Source organism: Heterocephalus glaber, unplaced genomic scaffold (genome assembly GCF_053883595.1).
Source record: "Heterocephalus glaber isolate CG9 unplaced genomic scaffold, H.glaber_assembly_v1.0 deba00001719, whole genome shotgun sequence".
Lineage (NCBI taxonomy): Eukaryota > Metazoa > Chordata > Mammalia > Rodentia > Bathyergidae > Heterocephalus > Heterocephalus glaber.
The window spans coordinates 121,435-143,297 of NW_028258432.1; the positions used below are offsets into that span (position 1 = coordinate 121,435).

At 40.8% G+C, this 21,863-nt stretch overlaps 1 protein-coding gene across 16 annotated transcripts in view; it reads right to left on the minus strand.

Moving 5' to 3' along the window:
- Window positions 1-21,863, minus strand: part of LOC101717569 (BMP-binding endothelial regulator protein) — a 321,597-nt gene that overhangs the window by 111,453 nt on the left and 188,281 nt on the right. For all 16 annotated transcript variants that reach the window (XR_015446606.1, XR_015446605.1, XM_087199424.1 and 13 more), the window contains 2 exons: window positions 19,132-19,461; window positions 12,543-12,879 (listed from right to left, as the gene is read on the minus strand). Coding sequence is in view for 14 of the 16 variants with exons in the window: in XM_087199424.1 (XP_087055550.1) it covers window positions 12,543-12,879; window positions 19,132-19,461 (667 nt within the window). In the remaining 2 variants the exon portion in view is untranslated. The remainder of the gene's footprint in view (window positions 1-12,542; window positions 12,880-19,131; window positions 19,462-21,863) is intronic.

Here is a 21,863-nt window from a genome sequence, read left to right on the forward strand (position 1 = left end):
TTCTGAGCCACCATCCCACTGCTCCTGGTCCAGAGGAAGGGGATTCCCAGCCACCATCCCTCTGGCTGCTTCCAGCCCACAGGAAAGGGCTTTTGGGTCACCATCCCTACCGCTGCTCCCAGCCCCTGTCCCACCTCACTCAGCTCAGAGGAGATAATCAGTGCAGGTGCTAAAAGCCCCGCGCCCCAGTCGAAACGAGAAAACATGTAAATAATTCTCAAAACCAGACTTCCAGATCACCTACAGCAACCCCAAAGGGAAATGAGATGGAACACTCTGATACTCAACAACCTGGACCCAATGAACTGGCAACAAAAGGGGATCTGGAAAAAATGAAATCAGAAATAATTTCTCACATAACAGGAGAAATTGTGCCCCTAGTGCAAGATATGATTAATAAATCTAGAGAGGAACTCAGGAACATGATGGAATCCCAACATAAGAAACAAATGGAATCCATAAAACAGATGCAAATAGATTTCCAGGACATGAAAAACTCCATTGAAAGTCTACACAGCAGAATGAGCCAATATGAGCACAAAATTTCAGATATAGAACATAAGATTGCAATTAGTGACCAGGAAAAGAAAAATTGCTTCAAAATTATAAGGGAACATGAGAAATCAATCCAGCAGCTGTTAGATGATGCAAAGAAGAATAATATAAGTCTGATTGGGCTCAATGAAGAAACAGGAGAGAGTGCAGATGACATCACAGAAATAATGGCAGAAAACTTCCCAAGCAGGGGGAAAGAGCTTGACATACAGATAAGTGAGGCATATAGGACTCCAAATAGCCTTGATCAAAAAAAATCTACACATAGGAATATAATTGTTAAGATTCCAGAAACACAACAGAAGAATAAAGTTCTACAAGCAGTCAGAGAAAAGAAACAAATCACATACAAAGGAAAGCCCATCAGAATCACAGCAGACTTCGCAACACAAACCATCAAGGCAAGAAGAGCTTGGAGTGACATATTCCAAGCCCTAAAAGAAAACAGCCTCCAAACCCAGATTGATGAACCCTGCAAAACTATCTTTCAAAATGGATGGAGAAATAAGATACTTTCATGACAAAGAGCACCTTAGGAACTTCGTGAATACCAAACCAGCACTCCAAAGAATTTTACACAATATCCTAGGAACACACATTGAGGATCACAACCCCAGGAAGCAAAGCAGAATGAACCCATCTGGCATGACAAGAAATTAAATGGAAAGGGGGAGAATCCAACAAAAAGAAAAAGTCATGGAAATGACAAGTCAATACCTTTCAGTTATAACCATCAATGTTAATGGTCTCAATTCACCAACCAAAAGAAATAGACTGGCAGAATGGGTCAAGAAGCAAAATCCAACAATATGCTGCATACAAGAAACACACTTCATTCAAAAGGAAACTCATGGGCTGAAAGTTAAAGGGTGGAAAACAATACTCCCTGCAACAGGAACCCGCAAAAAAGCAGGAGTAGCTATCCTCTTTGCAGATCAAGTAGATTTCAAACCAACACTGATTAAGAGAGATGAAGAAGGACACTACATCCTTGTAAAGGGAAGAATCCAAGGGGAAGAAATGACAATCATAAATATCTATGCACAAAACACTAGTGCACCCAACTATATAAAACAAACACTAACAGACATGAAAAGTCATATACGCACTAATATAATTGTAGTGGGGGACCTCAACACCCCACTGTCACAAATAGATAGATCAACTAGACGAAAAACAAGTAATGAAATACTAGAACGCAATCGAACTCTTGAAAAAATGAACTTAACAGATGCTTACAGAGTCTTCCACCCCACAAAATCAGAATACACATTCTTCCCTGGCTGCACATGGCTCATTCTCTAAAATAGACCACATACTCACACATAGAACATGGTTAAGTAAGTGCAAAGGAATTGCAGTCGTCCCCTGTACATTATCAGTCCATAGTGCAATGAAATCAGAGATCCATAGCAAAAGAAACTCAAAAAATTTCATAAACACGTGGAAATTGAACAGCACACTTCTGAATAACCAATGAGTCATAGACAAAATTAAAGAAGAAATCAGACAGTTCCTTCAATTAAATGACAATGACAATACAACATATCGGAATCTATGGGACACAATGAAAGCAGTCTTATGAGGGAAATTCATAGCAGTGAATATGCATATTAGGAAAACAGAATGAGCCCAATTAAACAACCTGATGCTGAACCTCAAGCTTCTAGAAAAAGAAGAGCAGGACTATCCCAAAGTTCATACAAGGGAGGAAATTATAAAGATCAGAGGAGAAATCAATGCAATGGAGACTAAGAGAACGACACAAAAAATCAATGAAGCCAAGAGTTGGTTCTTCGAAAGAATCAACAAAATTGACAAACCTTTAGCCAACCTTGTCAGAAAAAGGAAAGAAAAGGCCCAAATCCATGCAATTAGGAATGAAAAGGGTGAAATGACAACAGACCCAGCAGAAATCCAGAGGATCATCAATACCTACTTCCAGAACCTATATGCCAATAAGATGGACAACACAGAAGAAATGGACAGATTCCTAGATACATAAGAATTACCAAAGTTGAACGAAGAAGACCTAAAAATTTTGAACAACCCAATATCAACCAATGAAATTGAAAATGTAATTAAAAACTTATCAACTAAGAAAAGCCCAGGCCCTGATAGCTTCACTGCTGAATTCTACAAGACATTTAGAGAGGAATTGCTGCCACTACTGTTTAAACTCTTCAATGAAATTGAAAGGGAAGCAATCCTCCCAAATTCATTCCTGGAAGCAAGCATCACCTTGATCCCCAAAGCAGAGAAAGACCCAACCAAAAAAGAGAACGATAGGCCAATCTCACTAATGAACACAGATGCAAAAATCCTTAATAAGATAATGGCAAACAGAATGCAGAAGATCATCAAGAAGATCATACACCCTGATCAAGTGGGATTCATCCAAGGGATGCAGGGATGGTTCAACATACGAAAAATCAATCAATGTAATACACTATATCAATAGAGCCAAGGACAAAAACCATATGATTATCTCCATAGATGCAGAAAAAGCATTTGACAAAATCCAACATGCATTTATGATAAAAACCCTACAAAATATTGGAATAGATGGTCTCTACCTCAAACTCATAGAAGCCATCTATGAAAAACCAAAAGTCAATATCATACTAAATGGTCAAAAACTGAAATCCTTCACACTAAAATCAGGAACTAGACAAGGATGTCCACTATCACCACTCTTGTTCAAAATAGTTCTAGAAACATTAGCCATGGCAATTAGACAAGAGAAAGAAATAAAAGGAATAAAGATAGGAAATGAAGAAGTCAAATTGTCATTATTTGCAGATGACATGATACTCTACATAGAAGACCACAAGAACTCCACCAAAAGTCTTCTAGACTTAATAACCAAATTCAGTCAAGTAGCTGGTTACAAGGTCAACACACAAAAATCAATAGCTTTCCTCTACACCAATGACAGACTCACTGAGAGAGAAATAGGGCAAATAATTCCTTTCACAATAGCATCCCAAAAACTGAAATACCTAGGAATCAGCCTAACGAAAGAAATCAAAGACCTCTTCTCTGAAAACTATGGCACTCTGAAAAGAGAGATTGAAGAGGATATCAGAAAATGGACAGACATCCCCTGCTCCTGGGTAGGAAGGATTAATATAGTGAAAATGGCCATACTTCCAAAACTGCTATATAGATTTAATGCAATTACAATTGAGATCCCAGCAGCATACTTCATGGACCTTGAGAATACAATCCAAAAATTCATTTGGAGGAAGAAGAGACCCCGAATAGCAAGAGCAATTCTAGGTAACAGAGACATGGCAGAGGGTATCACAATCCCCAAACTGCAACTCTACTAAAAAGCTGTGATAAAAACAGCATGGTACTGGCAAAGAAACAGACCTGAGGACCAGTGGAACAGATTAGAAGATGCAGAAACAATGCCAGACACACTCAGCCATCTCATCTTCGACAAAGGAGCCAAACACCCTCAGTGGAGGAAAGCTAGCCTTTTTAATAAATGGTGCTGGAAAAATTGGGCTTCAACTGGCCAAAGATTCAAACTAGACCTGTATTTCTCACCAGGCACTAAACTAAAATCAAAATGGATTAAAGATCTAAATATTAAAATAGAAACTCTGAACCAGTTGGAACAGAGGTTAGGTAGAACCCTTGAAGACACTGGTGTAGGAAAAGATTTTATGAACAAAACCTCAGTTGCCCGTGAACTAGCACAAACAATCAACAAATGGGATCTCTTCTTATTAAAAAGCTTCTGCACAGCAAGAGAAACCACCAGCAGTGTGAAGAGACAACCCACAATGTGGGAAAAAAATCTTCACCTGCTCTTCCTCAGACAAAGGTCTACTATCTAGAATCTATAAGGAACTTAAAAAGATCAGAACTCCCAAATTTAAAGACCCAATCCAAAAATGGGCATCTGAAATGAACAGACATTTCTCAGACAAACAAGTAGAGATAGCAAATAAATACATGAAAAAATGCTCAACATCACTGGTCATTCAAGAGATGCAAGTGAAAACAATGCTGAGATTCCACTTCACTCCAGAAAGTATGGCTGCTATCATGAAATCAACCAATAACAAATGCTGGCGGGGCTGTGGGGAAAGAGGAACCCTGTTCCATTGCTGGTGGGAGTGTAGACTGGTGCAACCACTGTGGAAATCAGTATGGAGATACCTCAAAGAACTAGGACTGGAAGTCCCATTTGACCCTGCTATTCCACTGCTGGGGATCTTCCCCAAAGAATTAAAAGAATCATACCACAGTGATATATGTGCACCCATGTTCATAGCAGCCCAGTTTGTGATAGTTAAAACTTGGAAACAGCCCAAATGCCCATCAACTGGAGACTGGATCAAGAAAATGTGGTGTTTTTTTTATAAAATGGAGTACTACTCAGCCATAAAAAATGAGAAGTTAGAGACATTTATAGCTAAGTGGATGCACATTGAGGCAATACTCTTAAGTGAAATAAATAGGACACACATGTGTAAATACTGAATAGTTTTTCTGGTGTGAGAAACTGAAAGTCTAAATAAGGACTAAATGTATAATAGGTCATGTGAAATAGGAAGAAAAGAGGCAAAGGGGAAGTAAGTGGGAGGGCTAGGGGAAAGGATAGAAGGGAATGGGATTAATATGAAAAAATGGATAAATAGGAACAAAATCTTTGTAAATAAGGAGGACTGGAGGGGTTGAAGGGAGGGCTGGGTAAGGATGAAAAATAAGAACCAAGAGAGATTATGTAAAGGTGCAAATTTCCAATGATGAATGTCATTATGTTGTATACCTAAAATGTACCAATGATTAGAATGAATAATCGATAATGTAAAATAGGAAGAAAAGGTCCAAAGGGGTAGGGGTAGTGGGAGGGGCAGAGGAAAGGAAAGAAGGGAAAGGAAAAAATGATGAGAAATGGAAAAAATGGAAATAAAGTCTTTGTAAATAGGGAAGGGTGGAGGGCGTGAAGGGAGGGCTAGGAATGGGGAAAAAATAAGAACCAAGATGCATTATGTAAAGGTATAATTCACAATGAGAAATGTAATTGTGTTGTATACCTAAAATGTACCAATAAAAGAATTTAATACAAAAAAAAAAAGAGGCAAAATCCAGCAATATGGTATATACAAGAAACACACCTAACTCAGAAGGAAATTCATGGACTGAAAGTAAAAAGGATGGAAAACAGTTCTCCATGCCACAGGACTCCAGAAAAAAGCAGGGGTAGGAATCTCATTTGCAGACAAAGTAGATTTCAAACCAAAACTAATTAAGAGAGACAAAGATGGTCACTACATCTTTGTGAAGGGAGCAGTCCAAGAGGAAGAGATGACAATCCTAAATATATATGCACCAAATACGAATGCCCCCAACTACAAAAAACAAATATTAAGAAAAACCAAATAAGCACTAATACAATTATAGAGGGGGACCTCAATACCCCACAATCACAAATAGACTGATCATCTAGACAAAAAATTAACAACGAAATTCTAGAACTGAACAAAGCTATTGAACAAATGGACTTAATAGATGTTTACAGAGTGTTCCACCCCACAAAATTGGAATACACATTCTTTTCAGCTGCACATGGGTCATTCTCCAAAACAGACCACATGCTAGCTCATAGGACATGTCTAAGTAAATGTGAAAGAAGTGAAGTTATCCCCTGTATATTATCAGACCATAGTGCAATAAAATTGGAGGTCAATAACATAAGAAACCGAAAAACTCCCACAAACACATGGAAATTGAATAACATCCTCCAGAAAAACCAATGGGTCACAGAGGAAATTAAAGAAGAAATTAAACAGATTCTACAACTAACTGATAATGCCAGTACAACATACAGGAATCTATGGGACACAATGAAAGCAGTTCTATGAGGGAAATTAATTGGAGTGAGAATGCCCATATTAGGAAAGCAGAGAGAACTCAGTTAAATAACCTAATGCAAAACCTCGAGGTTCTAGAAAAGGAAGAGCATAACAAACATAAATCTTGTTCAAAAAAGGAAATTATAAAGATCCGAGCAGAAATCAATGCAATGGAGACTAAGAGAATGATACAAAAAATTAATAAATCAAAGAGTTGGTTTTTTGAATGAATAAATAAAATCAATAAACCTTTATCCAACCTTATCAAAAAAAGGAAAGAAAAGGCTCAAATCCATGCAATTAAGAACGAAAAAGGTGAAGTCACAACAGACCCAGCAGAAATCCAGAGGACCATCAATACCTGCTTTGGGAACCTGTACTTCAATAAAATGGAAAACGCAAAAGAAATGGACAGAATCCTAGATATGCACGAATTTAAAAAGTTAAATAAAGAAGATATAGAAATTCTAAACACCCCAATTACAATGAGTGAAATTGAAAATGTAATAAAATATTTACCAACAAAGAAAAGCCCAGGTCCTGATGGCTTCACTGCTGAATTCTACAAGACATTTAAAGAAGAACTCTCACCATTACTCTTTAAACTCATCAAGGAAATTGAAAGGGAAGCAAGGCTTCCAAATTCATTCCTGGAAGCAAGTGTTATTTTGATTCCAAAATGAGGGAAAGACCCAATGCAAAAAGAGAACTACAAACCAATCTCCCTAATGAACATAAATGTAAAAATCCTCACCAAGATGCTGGCAAACAGAATACAGAGTGTCCTCAAGAAGATCATACACCCTGACCAAGTCAGATTTATCCCAGGGATGCAAGGATGGTTCAACATCCATAAATCAATAAATGTAATACACTATATTGACAGAGTCAAGGACAAAAACCACATGATCATCTCAATAGATGCATAAAAGGCATTTGACAAAATCCACCACCCATTCATGATAAAAATGCTATAGAAAATTGGAATAGAAGGTCTTTATCTCAACCTGATTAAGGCTATCTATGAAAAACCAACAGCCAACATCACACTAAATGGTCAAAAAATGAAAACTTTCACGCTAAAATCAGGAACAAGACAAGGATGCCCACTATCACCACTCCTGTTCAATATACTTCTGGAAACATTAGCCACAGCAATTAGAAATGAGAAAGAAATAAAAAGAATAAAGATAGGAAAGGAAGAAGTTAAACTCTCATTATTTGCTGATGATATGATACTTTACATAGACGACCCAAAAAACTTGGTCAAAAGCCTTCTAGACCTAATTGTCAGATTCAGTAGAGTAGCTGGATATAACGTCAACACTCAAAAAACAATAGCCTTCTTATATGCAAATAGCAGACACACTGAGAGAGAAATTCTGGAAACAATTCCTTTTACAATAGCATCCAAAAAAATGAAATATCTAGGAATCAACCTAACAAAGGAAGCAAGAGACCTCTACACTGAAAACTACAGCACTCTGAAAAAGGAGATCAAGGAGGATATAAGAAAATGGAAAGACATCCCTTGTTCCTGGGTAGAAAGAATGAATATAGTCAAAATGGCCATACTTCCAAAACTACTATATAGATTCAATGCAATGCCAATTGAAATTCCAACAATATACTTCACAGAACTAGAGAAAACAATCCAAAAATTCATTTGGAAACAGAAGAGACCTAGAACAGCAAAAGCAATTCTAGGCAACAGAGACCTGGCTGGGTACCCAACTTGAAACTATACTGTAAAGCTACTATGATAAAAACACCATGGTACTGGCAAAGAAACAGACCTGAGGATTAGTGGAATAGATTGGAAGATGCAGAAACCACTCCAGACATACTCAGCCACCTCATCTTTGATAAAGGAGGCAACTACACTCATTGGAGGAAAGATAGATTATTTAATATATGGGGTTGGAAAAACTAGATTTCAACCTGCCATAGATTAAAACTAGACCCATACCTATCACCATGCACTAAACTAAGATCAAAGTGGATTAAAGATCTAAATATTAAGACAGAAACACTAAAATTGCTGGAAGGTAAGTTAGGTAGATCTCTTGAAGACATTGGCATAGGAAAAGACTTTATGAATAAAACCTCAGGAGCATGGGAACTAGCAGAAAGAATCAACAACTGGGATCTCATCATATTAAAAAGCTTATGCACTGCAAGAGAAACCACCAACAGAGCTAAGAGACAACCTACAATGTGGGAAAAAAATTTTAACAGCTGTACCTCACACAACAGTCTACTATCTATAATATATAAGGAATTGAAAAAATCAGACCCCCCAAATTCAAAGACCCAATTCAAAAATGGGCATCTGAAATGAACAGACATTTCTCAGACCAAGAAGTAAAAGCACCAAATAAATATATGAAAAAATGTTCAGTATCACTGGTCATTTGAGAGATGCAGAGGAAATCAACACTGAGATTCCACATCACTCCAGAAAGAATGGCTGCTATCAAGAAATCAACCAATCACAAATGCTGGCAGGGGTGTGGAGAGAAAGGAACCCTTCTCCATTGTTGCTGGGAATGCAGACTGGTGCAACCACTGTGGAAATCAGAATGGAGAAACCTCAAAGAACTAGGAGTAGAGGTTCCATTTGACCCAGCTATTCCCCTGTTGGGGATCTTCCCCAAAGAATTAAAAGAATCATACCACAGCGAAATATGTGCACCTATGTTTATAGCGGCACAGTTTGTAATAGCTAAAACTTGGAAACAGCCCAAGTGCCCATGAACTGAAAACTGGATAAAGATTTTTTTTTAAATAAAATGGAGTACTACTCAGACATAAAGAATGTGAAACTGGAGACATTTATAGCCAAATAGATGCATATTGAGGTCATACTCCTAAGTGAAATAAATGGGACACACATGTGTAAATACCGAATAGTTTCTCTAGTGTGAGAAACTGAGAGTGTAAATAAGGATTAAAATGAATTATTCATAATTTGAAATAGGAAAATGTCCAAAGGTGTAGGGGTTATGGGAGGGGAAGGGGAAAGGGAATAAGGGAAATTAAAAATTATGAGAAAAGAAATAAAATGGAAACAAAATTTATGTAAATAGGGAAGGGTGAAGGGGGTGAAGGTTGCACAGGCAATGGGGAAAAAAATAAGAACTAAGATACATCATGTACAGGTACAAACACCCAATGATAAATGTAAACGTATTGTATACCTAAAATGTACCAATAAAAGAATAATAAAAAAAATAATAGCAATGCAACCCTTATTGACCCTTCATCTTTCAGTGTCATAAGAGAGAGCCAGGTCAATTGCCAGTGTGCAACTGTTCCAAAACCTCATTGGTGGGAATCTCACATCAGTTCTCCTGATGAGAGAAGAGATGCTAATGATCAAAAAGGTAACTGCCACATGGAGAACGAGGGCAGATGGCACTCAGTAATCTTCTCTGTCCATCCATACTCACAGCAGCAGCCCTACTTGTCAGCAATGCCAGACCAAAGGACCTGAAACTCAGTGGTCACCAGGGTCACAGGGCTAGAAAGTGGCAGAGCAGGAATGGGTCCAGCTTGGCTCCCCTCCCCCTCTCTCCCAGCTTTACAGTCTCATTGGAAACCCTGAGATCTGGTCCTTCCTGGTTTTCCCTAAGAAGAGAATGGCTCTTCACTCCACCTTGTAAATTTGCTTCTCCTGCCACACATGTGCTAGGAGAGGAGAAACACCCAGCATCCAGTGACACAGACCACCTCCCTCCTGATGCCCAAGGGTGCATCCTTCTGGGGATTTAAAACTCCAACAGAGATATAGGGCAGGCAGAACCATCATGCACTGTCTCCTGAGTACCTACAGCTCTATCCTTTTCAGGGAAGAGTGGCAGGTGGAAGAAGGGTCCTCTGCCATCACACATAAGCCACAACAGGCAGAGCAAAATCCCACCTTCCTGTACATGCCATCTTTGGGCTCCCTGCACAAAGATACCAAGAGCCCACCCTTGAGGTACCCACACTGGGCATGTCAAGCCCCTGACCATACAAATGACCTCCACTGTGCTTCTGTATGAAGGGCAGAAAGGGATCAAAGCTGACTGGAGAATTCTGATTCCCTTCGTTCATGAATGAACTCATTCTCACACCTACTGCCAATGCCGTCATTGCACTCCTGCTGTAATCTGGGGATCATAGCACTAATTAGTTCACCAAAGGCAGTAGAAATAGAAATTTAGAGAAAGGTGCTCATCCCTACAGCCTGCTCTCCAATTTTGTTCTCAATATAACCCTTTGAAAGAATAAAAACCAAAAGGATAGGCTCTGCCTTTCCATTCTACTTTGAGAAGAGAAGAGTCCAATGCAAATCTGTTCTGGAAATTTCAGGGAGCTTCCCAAAGCAGCCTTGCTCTATTTGATCAACTATCGATAGTGGAGGAAATGACAATAGCAACAATAACCTCACTGAATCTAAGACAGCACTGAAAGGCAGATCCTGGGTATCCCATTTCACAGACAGGCTCACTGAAGTTCAGAGAGCTTAGGTACTTGTTCATGGTTCCATGTCCTACCTGAGTGTTGAGCCCGGGGAGACTCCAACACTTTGAGACATGGCCTCGCTATGTAGTCCAGGCCAACCTTGAACTTGCTACGTAGGCTAGGATGGTCTTGAACTTGTGATCTTCCTGCCATAGCCTCCCCGGTGCCGGAATTACAGGCATGCACCAGCATACTCATTACACAAAGCTCTTAATTATTGTATTCTACTGCTTCCCAGCAAATGTCAAGTGAATTTGTTTAGATTCCTAATGATGCCTGAGTTGACCAGGTGCTGAACTCAGTCTCCCATTAAGACATGTTCCATACATGTACCAATTTCTCAAGATGACCAGAAACTATGCATTCTAAACATACACTAATAACAAAAAATGTTTAAGAAATCCCTCAATTGAAACAGAAAAGGAGTAGGGCCAATCTGGGAGTTTGTATCAGAAAGAGAAAGAAAAGAACCCAGATAATTCAAATTATAACAGAAAAATGGCTTGAAGGAGCTAAATGCATGACTTGGGGCCCAGTGGTCTGGCAGATACAGCCATCCTCAGAGATCTGCAGTGACAGGGACACTCCTTTTTCTATCCCACCTGGAGCTGCCTTTATAAAACTTTATCTTTTATGTCCAAAGATCAAATAAAAGAAAGATCACATTTAATGAGAGATGGGGGGAAATCAAGTGGTGGCAGTTAGAAAGTAAAAATAACCTCTCTGTGCCTGAAGAACATGGCAATTTCCTAATTTTAAGAGGCACAGGGAAATCACTTAAACAAGGCCTTTTGGGCTGTGTTCATCTCATGCCTTTCCTACACCCACGGTGGTTATACCTATCACCAGCCTTAGCTCTTGAGGTCACAGGATTGTCTAGAAAATGGAAGCCCACCCAGGCAAGACTCACAAACCACAAGCACAACCTGGCAGCATGGAAATCAGACCTAGGCCTCCTTCATGCCATGTGGCTTTGTGTGGAAAGTGGGTTAAATAGAGCTAGAAAAGGTCATGGAATCATTTCCTCCAACTTAAGCCCTTTTCTAAAGTCCTCTGACTCTACAACAAAGTCTGATGTTGGCCAAGAACTAAGGACTCCTCCCTTTGCTTCCTCATTTACTACGTGCATTTGGGTCTGGGGTAGACCAGTGAGCTAATCTGGAGTCTTTCTCAGCCTGGAATAACTAAGTTCATACAAACACCCATAGGCAGCCAAGATGATTACCAACTTCACTTTAGCAAGCCACTCTATCCTAGACCTTTGTGGTTTGAGTTGGAATTTAGGAAGACTTTTCCAATCTTAACAGTAAAGCTAAAAATCCTGGACAAACCTCCAGAGTGTCATCAGTTTCCCAGGAAAACTAGAGACACTGAAAAATACAGAGTTGCCTAGAGAAGACCACCTTGGAACACTTCCCAGAATTTCCTAACTGGGAACATGACATGGGGCAGACTCAGGACAAGATCAGCGGCTAGACAGAACAGAGTAGGACTATTCACTGTGGGCCCTTGTTTACAAGGGAGGAGATTGAATACACTCTGTCACAAGGTCAAGTCTGTCCTTGGTCTGTGACCCACTCATCCCCAGAACATAGAGGTTACCTGTAGAATGTGACATAGTCCACCGTGGAGTGGCAGGTCTGAAACTCCCAGGACTTGATCTTCTGGCACTCTCGATGGGCTCGCAGCTTCACCTTCACTGTCCCATGGCACAGTTCAGGCACTAGTCTCCTTCGTGGTTGGCTGCAGAATTCATTGGACTCCACTCTCCAAGACTCAGCAAAGTCATCCACATTGAACTTGAAGCTGCCGTCTCTACCAATTAAGTCATCACGTTTATGTCCATTGTAGTTGCCACAAAGACCACACAGCTTTCCCTTTAGATGAGGAGCAGCCATGACCTCTACAAAGCTGTCTCCATCCCAAGATATTTCCAAACCTAAAGAGAGGAAAGCAGGATCAAGCACTCCTGAACCCCCTAAAAATCCCCAAATGTAGACATCTTTACAAACTATACCCTCTAACAAGAACCATCCCCTTCTCAAAAGAAAACAACAGTTCTACCCAAATTCTCAGCTACCTTTTAATCTCACTACACTAAAGAACATAAATTATACAGATCATCGCTTGTGGAGCTTAGGATTTTACACTGTACACAATTTGCCTTTATAATACCTTATGTGATCCTATTTTTACCTCTATAGACAACTACTCTTAGACCAACCACGATACTCTAGGGTTTATATTTTTGCCCTTTCTTAAAGTATTTTTGTTAGTCCAAACTGTGCCTTCATTTATCCAATGACTATTGTGAAATAAAGATGACAGTTCTTTATCCAACGATTTCCTCATGTAATTATTCTTCCAAATGCCAAAGGAAATTTTCCAAATGTTTTGGTATAATAAGAATATAAAATCAATGAACATACGAATAAGGTTCTGAACACATCATCTGCAAAGGCCAAGACTCATATAAATGGACATGTTTGTTCCTTCATGATTTTATGGTTATTCCTGAGACACAAACCACTGACCCAAGTTTCCAGGGGTTGAATTGTTGGGAAACCTTCCTCTTTCCATCCCAGGCATCCAACCCTGGTATACTCCTTTGAGGTGGCTTGAAGGCCCCAACCAATGGACAGAAGCCTTTTTGTGCTCATCATCCAGCCAGTTCTTTGGTCATCAAGGACACTCTCTTTGCTCCAAGAAAGAGGGAGCACAGCTCCTTTTTGTCTTGCTGAACTGACTTCTAAAGTGTGGGAGAGCTGGTCTGACCATGTGTATACTCCTCCGGACACACTAGCCCAGGATGTCCAGGATCCATGTGAGCCACCAATCTCTCTGCACAGTGGGACTTCTGTCACATGGAGGTCAGCCAGGCTTTGTTGCCACACAGCACAGGCCATCTGACTAGAGGTCAGGAAGAACCTCTCAGATCCACTCTGCTATGGTATGAGAGGACACTGCGCAAGACCAAGGAGAGATATTGGTGCAAAGCCTTGAGGTTTAACACAAAGCAAACTATATTTCCTCTAGCTCTCTATGTGTTAACTGTATGGGAACCTTTTCCTACTCTCCTCCTGGGATACCCTGCAGTACTATGCCCAGCAACCAGGAAGTGCGTGAACTATGCACCAGCACAAGAAAAATGTTCACTATGAATGAACATCATGGGGCACCCACAGCAGATCAACACACCTTCCCACCCTGGGGCTTCTCCACAGCTACTGCACCAGAGCCAGTCTCTTTTATTTATTTATATTTTTTGCTTAAATTCTTTCATTGGTACATTTTAGGTCCTTCCTTGTGATTTTTAAATCTTACCCTCTCATCTTCCTGAAAAGAAAGGAAGGCCTGAGCCTTTAAAAAAATAAAAACGTCCTCTCCTGGAAGGCTTTCTTTGTCCTTGCTCCTAAAAGACCAAGATTAAGCTGATGACCAAATGTTCAGAAGTTGGGGACAAGGCAGTGGTGAGACAGGAGAAATACAGGCAAGGGAAGTGGAGGAGAAGAGAAGGAGAGAGAGAGGGACAGTGAAAGAGAGAGCAATGGATCTCATCAGGACATGACTGGCACAGGCAAGGACATCAGAGTGATGTAACATCAGGAAGAAGTACCGACATGACACTGCCCAAGTCTGAACCAATTTGAGGGGAGAGAAGGCCAGCGCCATGGCCTTGTGGTAAGATGGCCACACAAGTGCATAAGACAAGGGTTTTTTCAGGGTGGACTATTAGAAGGGAAACCTAGAGGTTTAAAGCTGGGGTTTGCAAGAAAGAAGTAGAAAACTCCATACAGAAATCCCTGTATGAAGCCAAAGCATTCTAAATCCGAGGTAAATGGTGGAGAAGATTTCTTGGTTGGGAGAAGAGGCTGGATTCAGAAAAGACATTAAACAGATTTGGAAAGTAAGAAACAAGAAGTGCATAGGAAAGTGTCTCCTGGGAGTAACTAGCTGAAGAGAGGACAATAATGAGGTCAGGTAAGGAGAAAAGGGCCAGATTACTGGAATGTCCTATGGGTCTTCTGTGAGAGTGTGATGTCAATTCTGACAACTGCAACTGGAATGCAAATGATTTCCATGTCCTCCTACCTTCATCCAGCACATGGTATGGAATCAATAACTAAATGAATTGCCCTTGTAATGTTGATGCATCAAATCTTCAAAACCAAAGAAAATACATGATGTTTTTGCTAGTTAAGACAATCATTTTAAAGGAGTCAAGCAAACTATAAAATGGGTTATAATATATTCTCCAAGGTATAGAAGAAACTTGGCCTCAGAAGCCTGTAGTTAGGCAGATACAAGCAAAAGAAATGAGAGGAGGAAATCAGTTTTATACAAAAATCAACTTTTAGATCATAATCCCAAAGATTTTCCATGTCGTAAAATTTTCCATACTACAAATCTCTTTCCTAGGCAGCAGGCAAACACTGTTCTTCCAAGTGACACAAATAGTTGAGAATTTACACCCAAAGGAGCTCCAGTTTCATGACTGACAGTGAAATAATAAATGTGAGCCTTTGGGCCACTCAGTTCATGGGAATTTAGTTCACAGGGAACAAGCCAATTGTTGTGCCCTTCCTTCATAGTGGACCAGTGGTCCACAAGGGCAAGAGAGGATATAGATCTATGTTTTCAAAGAACACTTCCAAAAACCCATGACATTTCATCATAAGACATGGTCCTCAGAGTAAGAGAATAATTTACAAATTATCATCACTCGCCTTTCTCCTCTTTGTTATAACACCAAGAGGATTTTCACAGACTGATGCTAGGCTTTATGTAGGTGAGAAGTGATTTATTCTAGTCTAGTGTCTTTGCCTGTTGTTGTACCATTTACATATGTGTTTCTGTGAATACTTTTACCTTCCTCCAGAGTAAAATTCATGCAAAGAAGATTGCAGTCATGAAGGCAAGGCAAAACAAAACAAAACAAGCTAGTAAGTGGTAATCAAGGGACTTGCTTTTCCAAGTGATATTTTAAATTGGCGTCTTATGAGAGGGACACATTGTGGAAGTGTTGGAGGGGTTGACGATGGTCCTTTCCACAGGTAGGCTGCATTTTCCAATTCTCAGCATGGGAAACTGGGTAGAAACAACTGGCAGAGGCAGAAGGTTAAAGCTGAAGCATATGCTCCTCAGGGGATGTGAGCAGCAGCCATGTTCCTTGTGCTTTAGGAAAGGACTTCCCATTTTCCCTTCTTGGCAGTGAATGTTTTGTCATCTTGTTCTTCACTCTTCAACTGTATGACCTGGCTGCAGACTGCTAGTCTGGTTTGATGTTGTTTGTGTGGATGTTTTTGTATTTTGTAATGTTATTTGCTTTGCTTTTCTTTCTTATTACTAATGGTTTTGTGGCTGCCCACTTAAAAGAGAGAGGAGATGCAAAATCTGAAGATGTACCACAGTGACATGTAAAAATGAGTAGTGTTCCTCATTGCATTTCATATCACAGTGGGGGAAGGGTTCCAGTGTACTGTTCTACCAAAAATAACATTAAAACCCATGTTAATCATAAGCCAATGCCTTCAGGTGATCTGATGTAAGACTTTCAGTTAGAGTTGATGAGGTGCATAGACTGCAGAAAGGAAATATTTTTAAAAAATAATTTGCTAAGTCCTGAGAGCTGGGGCCAGTGTGTGGTGGGGTATTCAATTCTAAATCTAAGCCTTGGCCACTGCCAGTTGTTGGAGGATAAGCAGCAAGGCCTAATTCCATGCAAACTACACAGCCACCTGTACGGCTCTACCAGATAATTCCATCCTGAAGGCTGAGTCCATCAGCCACTGAGTAAGGAGTCTTTTCCTTTGCCTCCTGTTTTCCAGCTTCAGGCTGCCTTGAAGTCACTATTTTGAGGACATTCCCCTTTGATCATACAAGCTTATAAAACAAAACAAGGAATCTATGGAGGAAGAACATTCTAGGAAATGCTGTGACATTTTAAATAGACAATTGATAGATGATAAAAAGAAGACAAGACAACCCTAGGGGGCAGAAACAGAGATTACCAGACCTGGGTAGAAATGTGATTGTCTGGAAAACAAGTTGTTACACTCAAAGGATGAGGACAGAGTAAGCAGAGTGCCCAGAGGAACAAAGCTCCTCCCAAGAAGCAGAAGGCTTGTATGACCTGGATGCAGTGTCCAGCTGGGTGTGGAGAGTACCATAAAAATTACTTGCATCATGGAAAGAGAGATGTTAAAATAAAAGAAGTTATAAAACTTTAGTATAATACCAGAATAGTTAAATTCACTAATCTAATTATGATATTTGTGATCCATTATTTTCTTAGCAGCCTTGCCCTTTTGCTTATTTTTACAACATGGAATAATTGCAAAGAACAGGCTTATTCCATGAGGCTTTGCCACTTGTGCATGGAACAGCACTGAACCTTCTGGGCTTTTAGTACTGTAATCTTGAGGGAACAAGGACACCTTGGAGAACTGGGCTGTGCTCAATCATTTCTGCATTGGTAGAATCCACTGTGGTGGTCTGGTTTGCAGACAGAAAGATAAGGTGCTTCTAACTAGTGCCATGTAACACCAGGTCATCTTGGGCACATTTTACAGGGGAGCTGGAAAGCGCTGCCTGCTTTAACAGACTAAGACAGGGACTACATTTGCAGAGTGGATGTCCTCTGGACAGAAGAACAGGTGTTTGAATTTTCTGAGAATGTCTAATCCCTCTAGAACCCATGAGACGAGTTCTGCCTATGTGTGACGTGAAGAATGGAAAATTTTCCCCTTTGCTGAATGTTTTTCTTTTTGGTACCAGGGATCAAACTCAGGTCCTTGTGCTTGCGCAGCAGGGGGCAAAATCACTGAGCTAAATCCCTGGTCCATTGCTGAATGTTTGAATACATTAATGCTTTACATTGTTTCAGTGAAACACTGACGTACTTGCTAACTAAAAGCTCCCAGGGCTGTGCTTGGCTTCTTGCCTTTCTTTACTAAGTGGGCATATTAAGGACTCAAATCAATTTATCAAAATATATTTTGGCTTGAACTGAAACAATTAGCAGGGTTCTGGAGGTAGAGCAGAAACAGCCTCCATGAATCCTCAAAAGTGCCTGCTCTATCAAACACTTCCCCTTGTGACTATATTACCTAAGGAAATTGGAACTCAATGAATGCTTTCATGCTGCCAAATTTTCATCTATAAGAAAGCAGTCAGCAAGCTGATTTCCTTACAGTATCATGATGCTTAAATAAAAACAGCAGCCACCAGAACACATAACCCAATATCCAACCAGCAAACACGACTCACACAGAACCATAACATAGTATCCTAAAGTATAAAGATGACCAGGACTTGGTCTCTGGGGCTGACAAGCAGGGACTGGGTTCTGCTTCTAAATATTTTTAGGCACCCTTAGCAGAGAAAGACTTGAGCCTTGTGGAAACCTAGCAGCCGTGGACAAGCATGGCCTGGGGGTCCCTAAGGGTGGAAATGCAGGATGCAATATCAGGTGCTAGAGAGGTCTTATCCAGCAGCTCCACTTGTCCAAGATCCCACGGAGGGACACACTTTCAAAGCCAGCTTCGGCATCCTCAGCAGAAGACAGTGGTTCTGGTCATCAGGGTGATGGCTTTCTTGGCCAGTGTCTAGGCTGGACAGGATTGCTGGTCACACATGGTCCTATCCCCCCATCTATACACCCATGAGTGGCAGCCTCATTCTCCTCAGCACAGGACAGATAAGCTAGATTAGGTGACCCAATGCATGCAGAGGCAACAAGAAAAAGCCTTTCTGATGTGGACATTTCTGTTTCTTTCCTCCATCCACCCCATACTAGTGATTGAACTCAAGCCTTTTGCACTGAACTACATCCTCCGCCCCTTTTAAAATTTTGAGACAGGTCTTGCTAAGATGTTAACAAGGAAACTCTGTCTCCTCTCCAGATGTGAAACCACACATAACTAGCTGAGCTAAGAGTGACCCTGACAATTCCAAACTAGACATCAGTGACCTAAGGTAGCAACAAAATTGGAGAAAGAAGTTATTTGCAGAGCACAGCTACTATTTCTAGAATGAGGATGGTAGGGTTCTGGGTGTATGAAGATTACAGGGCCACTGTGCCCAGTTGCCAGTCTCCATGCAGTGATGCACAACTCTTGGTGGTATCTCTGGGTGGAAGGAGATAGACCTGCAAGAGCAGGGGGAGCAGATGCCCAGGGTGGGGCCCCACCTGCTCGGGTGGTCACCTTCAGCAGGTAGCCATCCAGGTCCACGTGGAAGTAGGGCCCATGGCAGGGCAGGGCCACACGGGAGCCATTCCAGCGCACGGCCAGGTGCTGCTCTAGGCTGACGGTGCCCGAGCCCAGAACTAGTTGCACCGACTTGGTCCAGGAGAAGGAGTGTGTCCGCCGGGCATCATTCTTCACCAGCACCTGGAAGGACGAGGCAGGGGAGGAGCAGTCTCTGGTCAGCACGTACTGACAAGTGCCCTGAAAGTTAAAGGTCCGGCCATCAAAAGTGTTGTAGTGAGGGTCTCCAAACACCGTGCAGACTCCAGGCTCTGTGGATGGGTGAGAGAGAAGAAGAATGGAGTCACAACCAAGGGAGCATGTGGACAGACAGCAGGGTCCCTGCAGTCCACTGGCGGGGACAGCAGATAAGGCAAAGCCCAAGCAGGGATATTCTAAGGGAAATAACTTGGGAGAGAAGAAAAAGACATTGGGGCATTTTAAAAGGCCTTTTTCATATAATACTTCAGGTGAGTCTATTTTTAAAAGTTATTTATAATGTTGCTGAACTTTTACAACATCTTGTGTTTTGCAGCCTTGACAAGCTTCAGTGAAGAAACTGAACTCAGACACTTATGAACCAGCCATACTCTATGACCCACATAAACAAGGGCTAATGAAGCACATAAGTAAATGAATGACAGTGAACTCGATGGTACAACACCAAAATATTTGTATTAGTTTCATTTTTAAAAATTTGAGACAGGGTCTTGTTAAGTTGCTAAGTTGCTGAACCTGGGCTCAAACTTGTTACCTTCTTCCCTCAGCCTCCTAACTAACTCAAAAAAGTTAGAACCACTGAACATTACTCATGGTTCTGAAGAAAATTACAATGTTCAACTTTCACATATTCAATAAGGACAAATAAACAGAATTGTCAAACATATCCATGATTAGTCATGTCAGGAAAAAATTATTGATGAAGTTAATAATTATAGATCATCATAATTTTCAAGTTTCTTATATTTTTATCTAAGTGCCAACACAAAGTTGGATTTTAAAAAATGCAAAGCTCATCATTTAGCATTTTTAAGAAATTTCAATAAATTCTCACTCCAATATAGCATTAATTCATATATTTATGAGACCAAGTTAATGTTCTGCATTCTGAGGCACCTTAAATATTTTAATAAAAAATTAAGTCCTTTTTTTACAACAAAATTTGACACTTGTTTGTTCCCCACTTAAAGCTTTTTATCTGTTTCCAAGGGAGCATGAATGACCAAGAAAATAAAGAATTAATGTAGGGAACTTAGGCCAAAGGATGAAAGAACTGTCATAAAAGAGCAATTTCCAATCAAGTTGGGTGAAGAATAACAACCACAGTAAGCACAACAGGTTAGGAGCGTAAGATGGGGATCTAACAAATGTCCACCACTCTGCAGGAAGGATTGATCCAGAAAAAGGAAGGATAGCTCTGGCACAGGGAGGATGTGAAAACTGCCCTGACGTGACTGTGACTGATAAGATCCAGCGTGAATAAGTGCTTTCAGTTTCCAGGGTGTTTGGAGAATGTCATTTGTGTTATGAACTTTAAGTCATCTCACATGCCAATTTCATGGGGCTTCATACAAATCTCGTACATTTCAGATTTACTAAATTACTTGTTCTAACTAGTTTTCCTTGTCCACATTTATACTAAAAAAATAAAGAATTTTTAGATATAGGAGTTTAATTGAGTGAATGTATTAAGGAACACATGAGATAGTAGGGGACCCAATATGGCTGAACAGCGGAAGAGTCACTTCAGAGGGACTCAGAGATCAACTAAAAACACAGGTAACTGAAAGAAGGGGAGGGACATAAACCCTGTTACAAAAAAATAATTTGAAAGAAGAGACTTGTCGATCAAACAAAACACACGCATAGGAGTTTAAAAGAGACAATGCAATCCAACAGGACTGCCTGGGGGCCTCAGCTTGTACTCAACACAGGAACTGCCATTGTGAGACGTTCTCAAATGGCCGGCCAGATCCAACTGGAACTGTAGTGTTAAGCCACCAGGATAGACTTGCGGTATTTGGGTCCCTGTCCTCATAGTCTTCCCTCCCAAAAGAGGACACTGCAGCCTGGCAGCACTTTGTGCCAGCACACAGCAGCAGTGAGTGACCAGGGAGCTGCTCCCTCTACCCACTCACACATTCATTCTCTAACTCTGAGCTGAAAAAGGAGCAGCCACTGCCTGTGTTGGGAGTCTTCAATATTGGACCCTGAATGCCCCTGAGATATCATTAGAAGCCTGCAGTTTATCCCAAGCAAATTAGGACATTCATCCAGCACACAGAGGTAACTGGTCTGGTTTGAGTATTCAGCAAATCCCCAAGCTAGCTTGAGCCCACACCAAACTCTGACTTCCCTGCTCTAATCCTAGACCTGCCAGAGTCTGTCTGACATCTACCACCAGTCCTGGGCAAACAGAGTTTACACGAGTTGTTCCAAGCATCTACCCTGCATTTGGCCAGAGCTCTGGACACAGTCCCTCCCTAACACAATCGGCCAGGTCTCTGGCCTGGTTAAGCAGTAAGGATTCATGGCTGCATATTCTGCTGGGTACTCCAGACACCCATGAGACACCACCCAGCACTCTGTACCCTCACTGGGCTTGAGGAAATCTGCTTACATTAGTCCTTGGCGGAGTTGTTTCTCCTCTGAGCTCCCACAGGACTGAGAATCA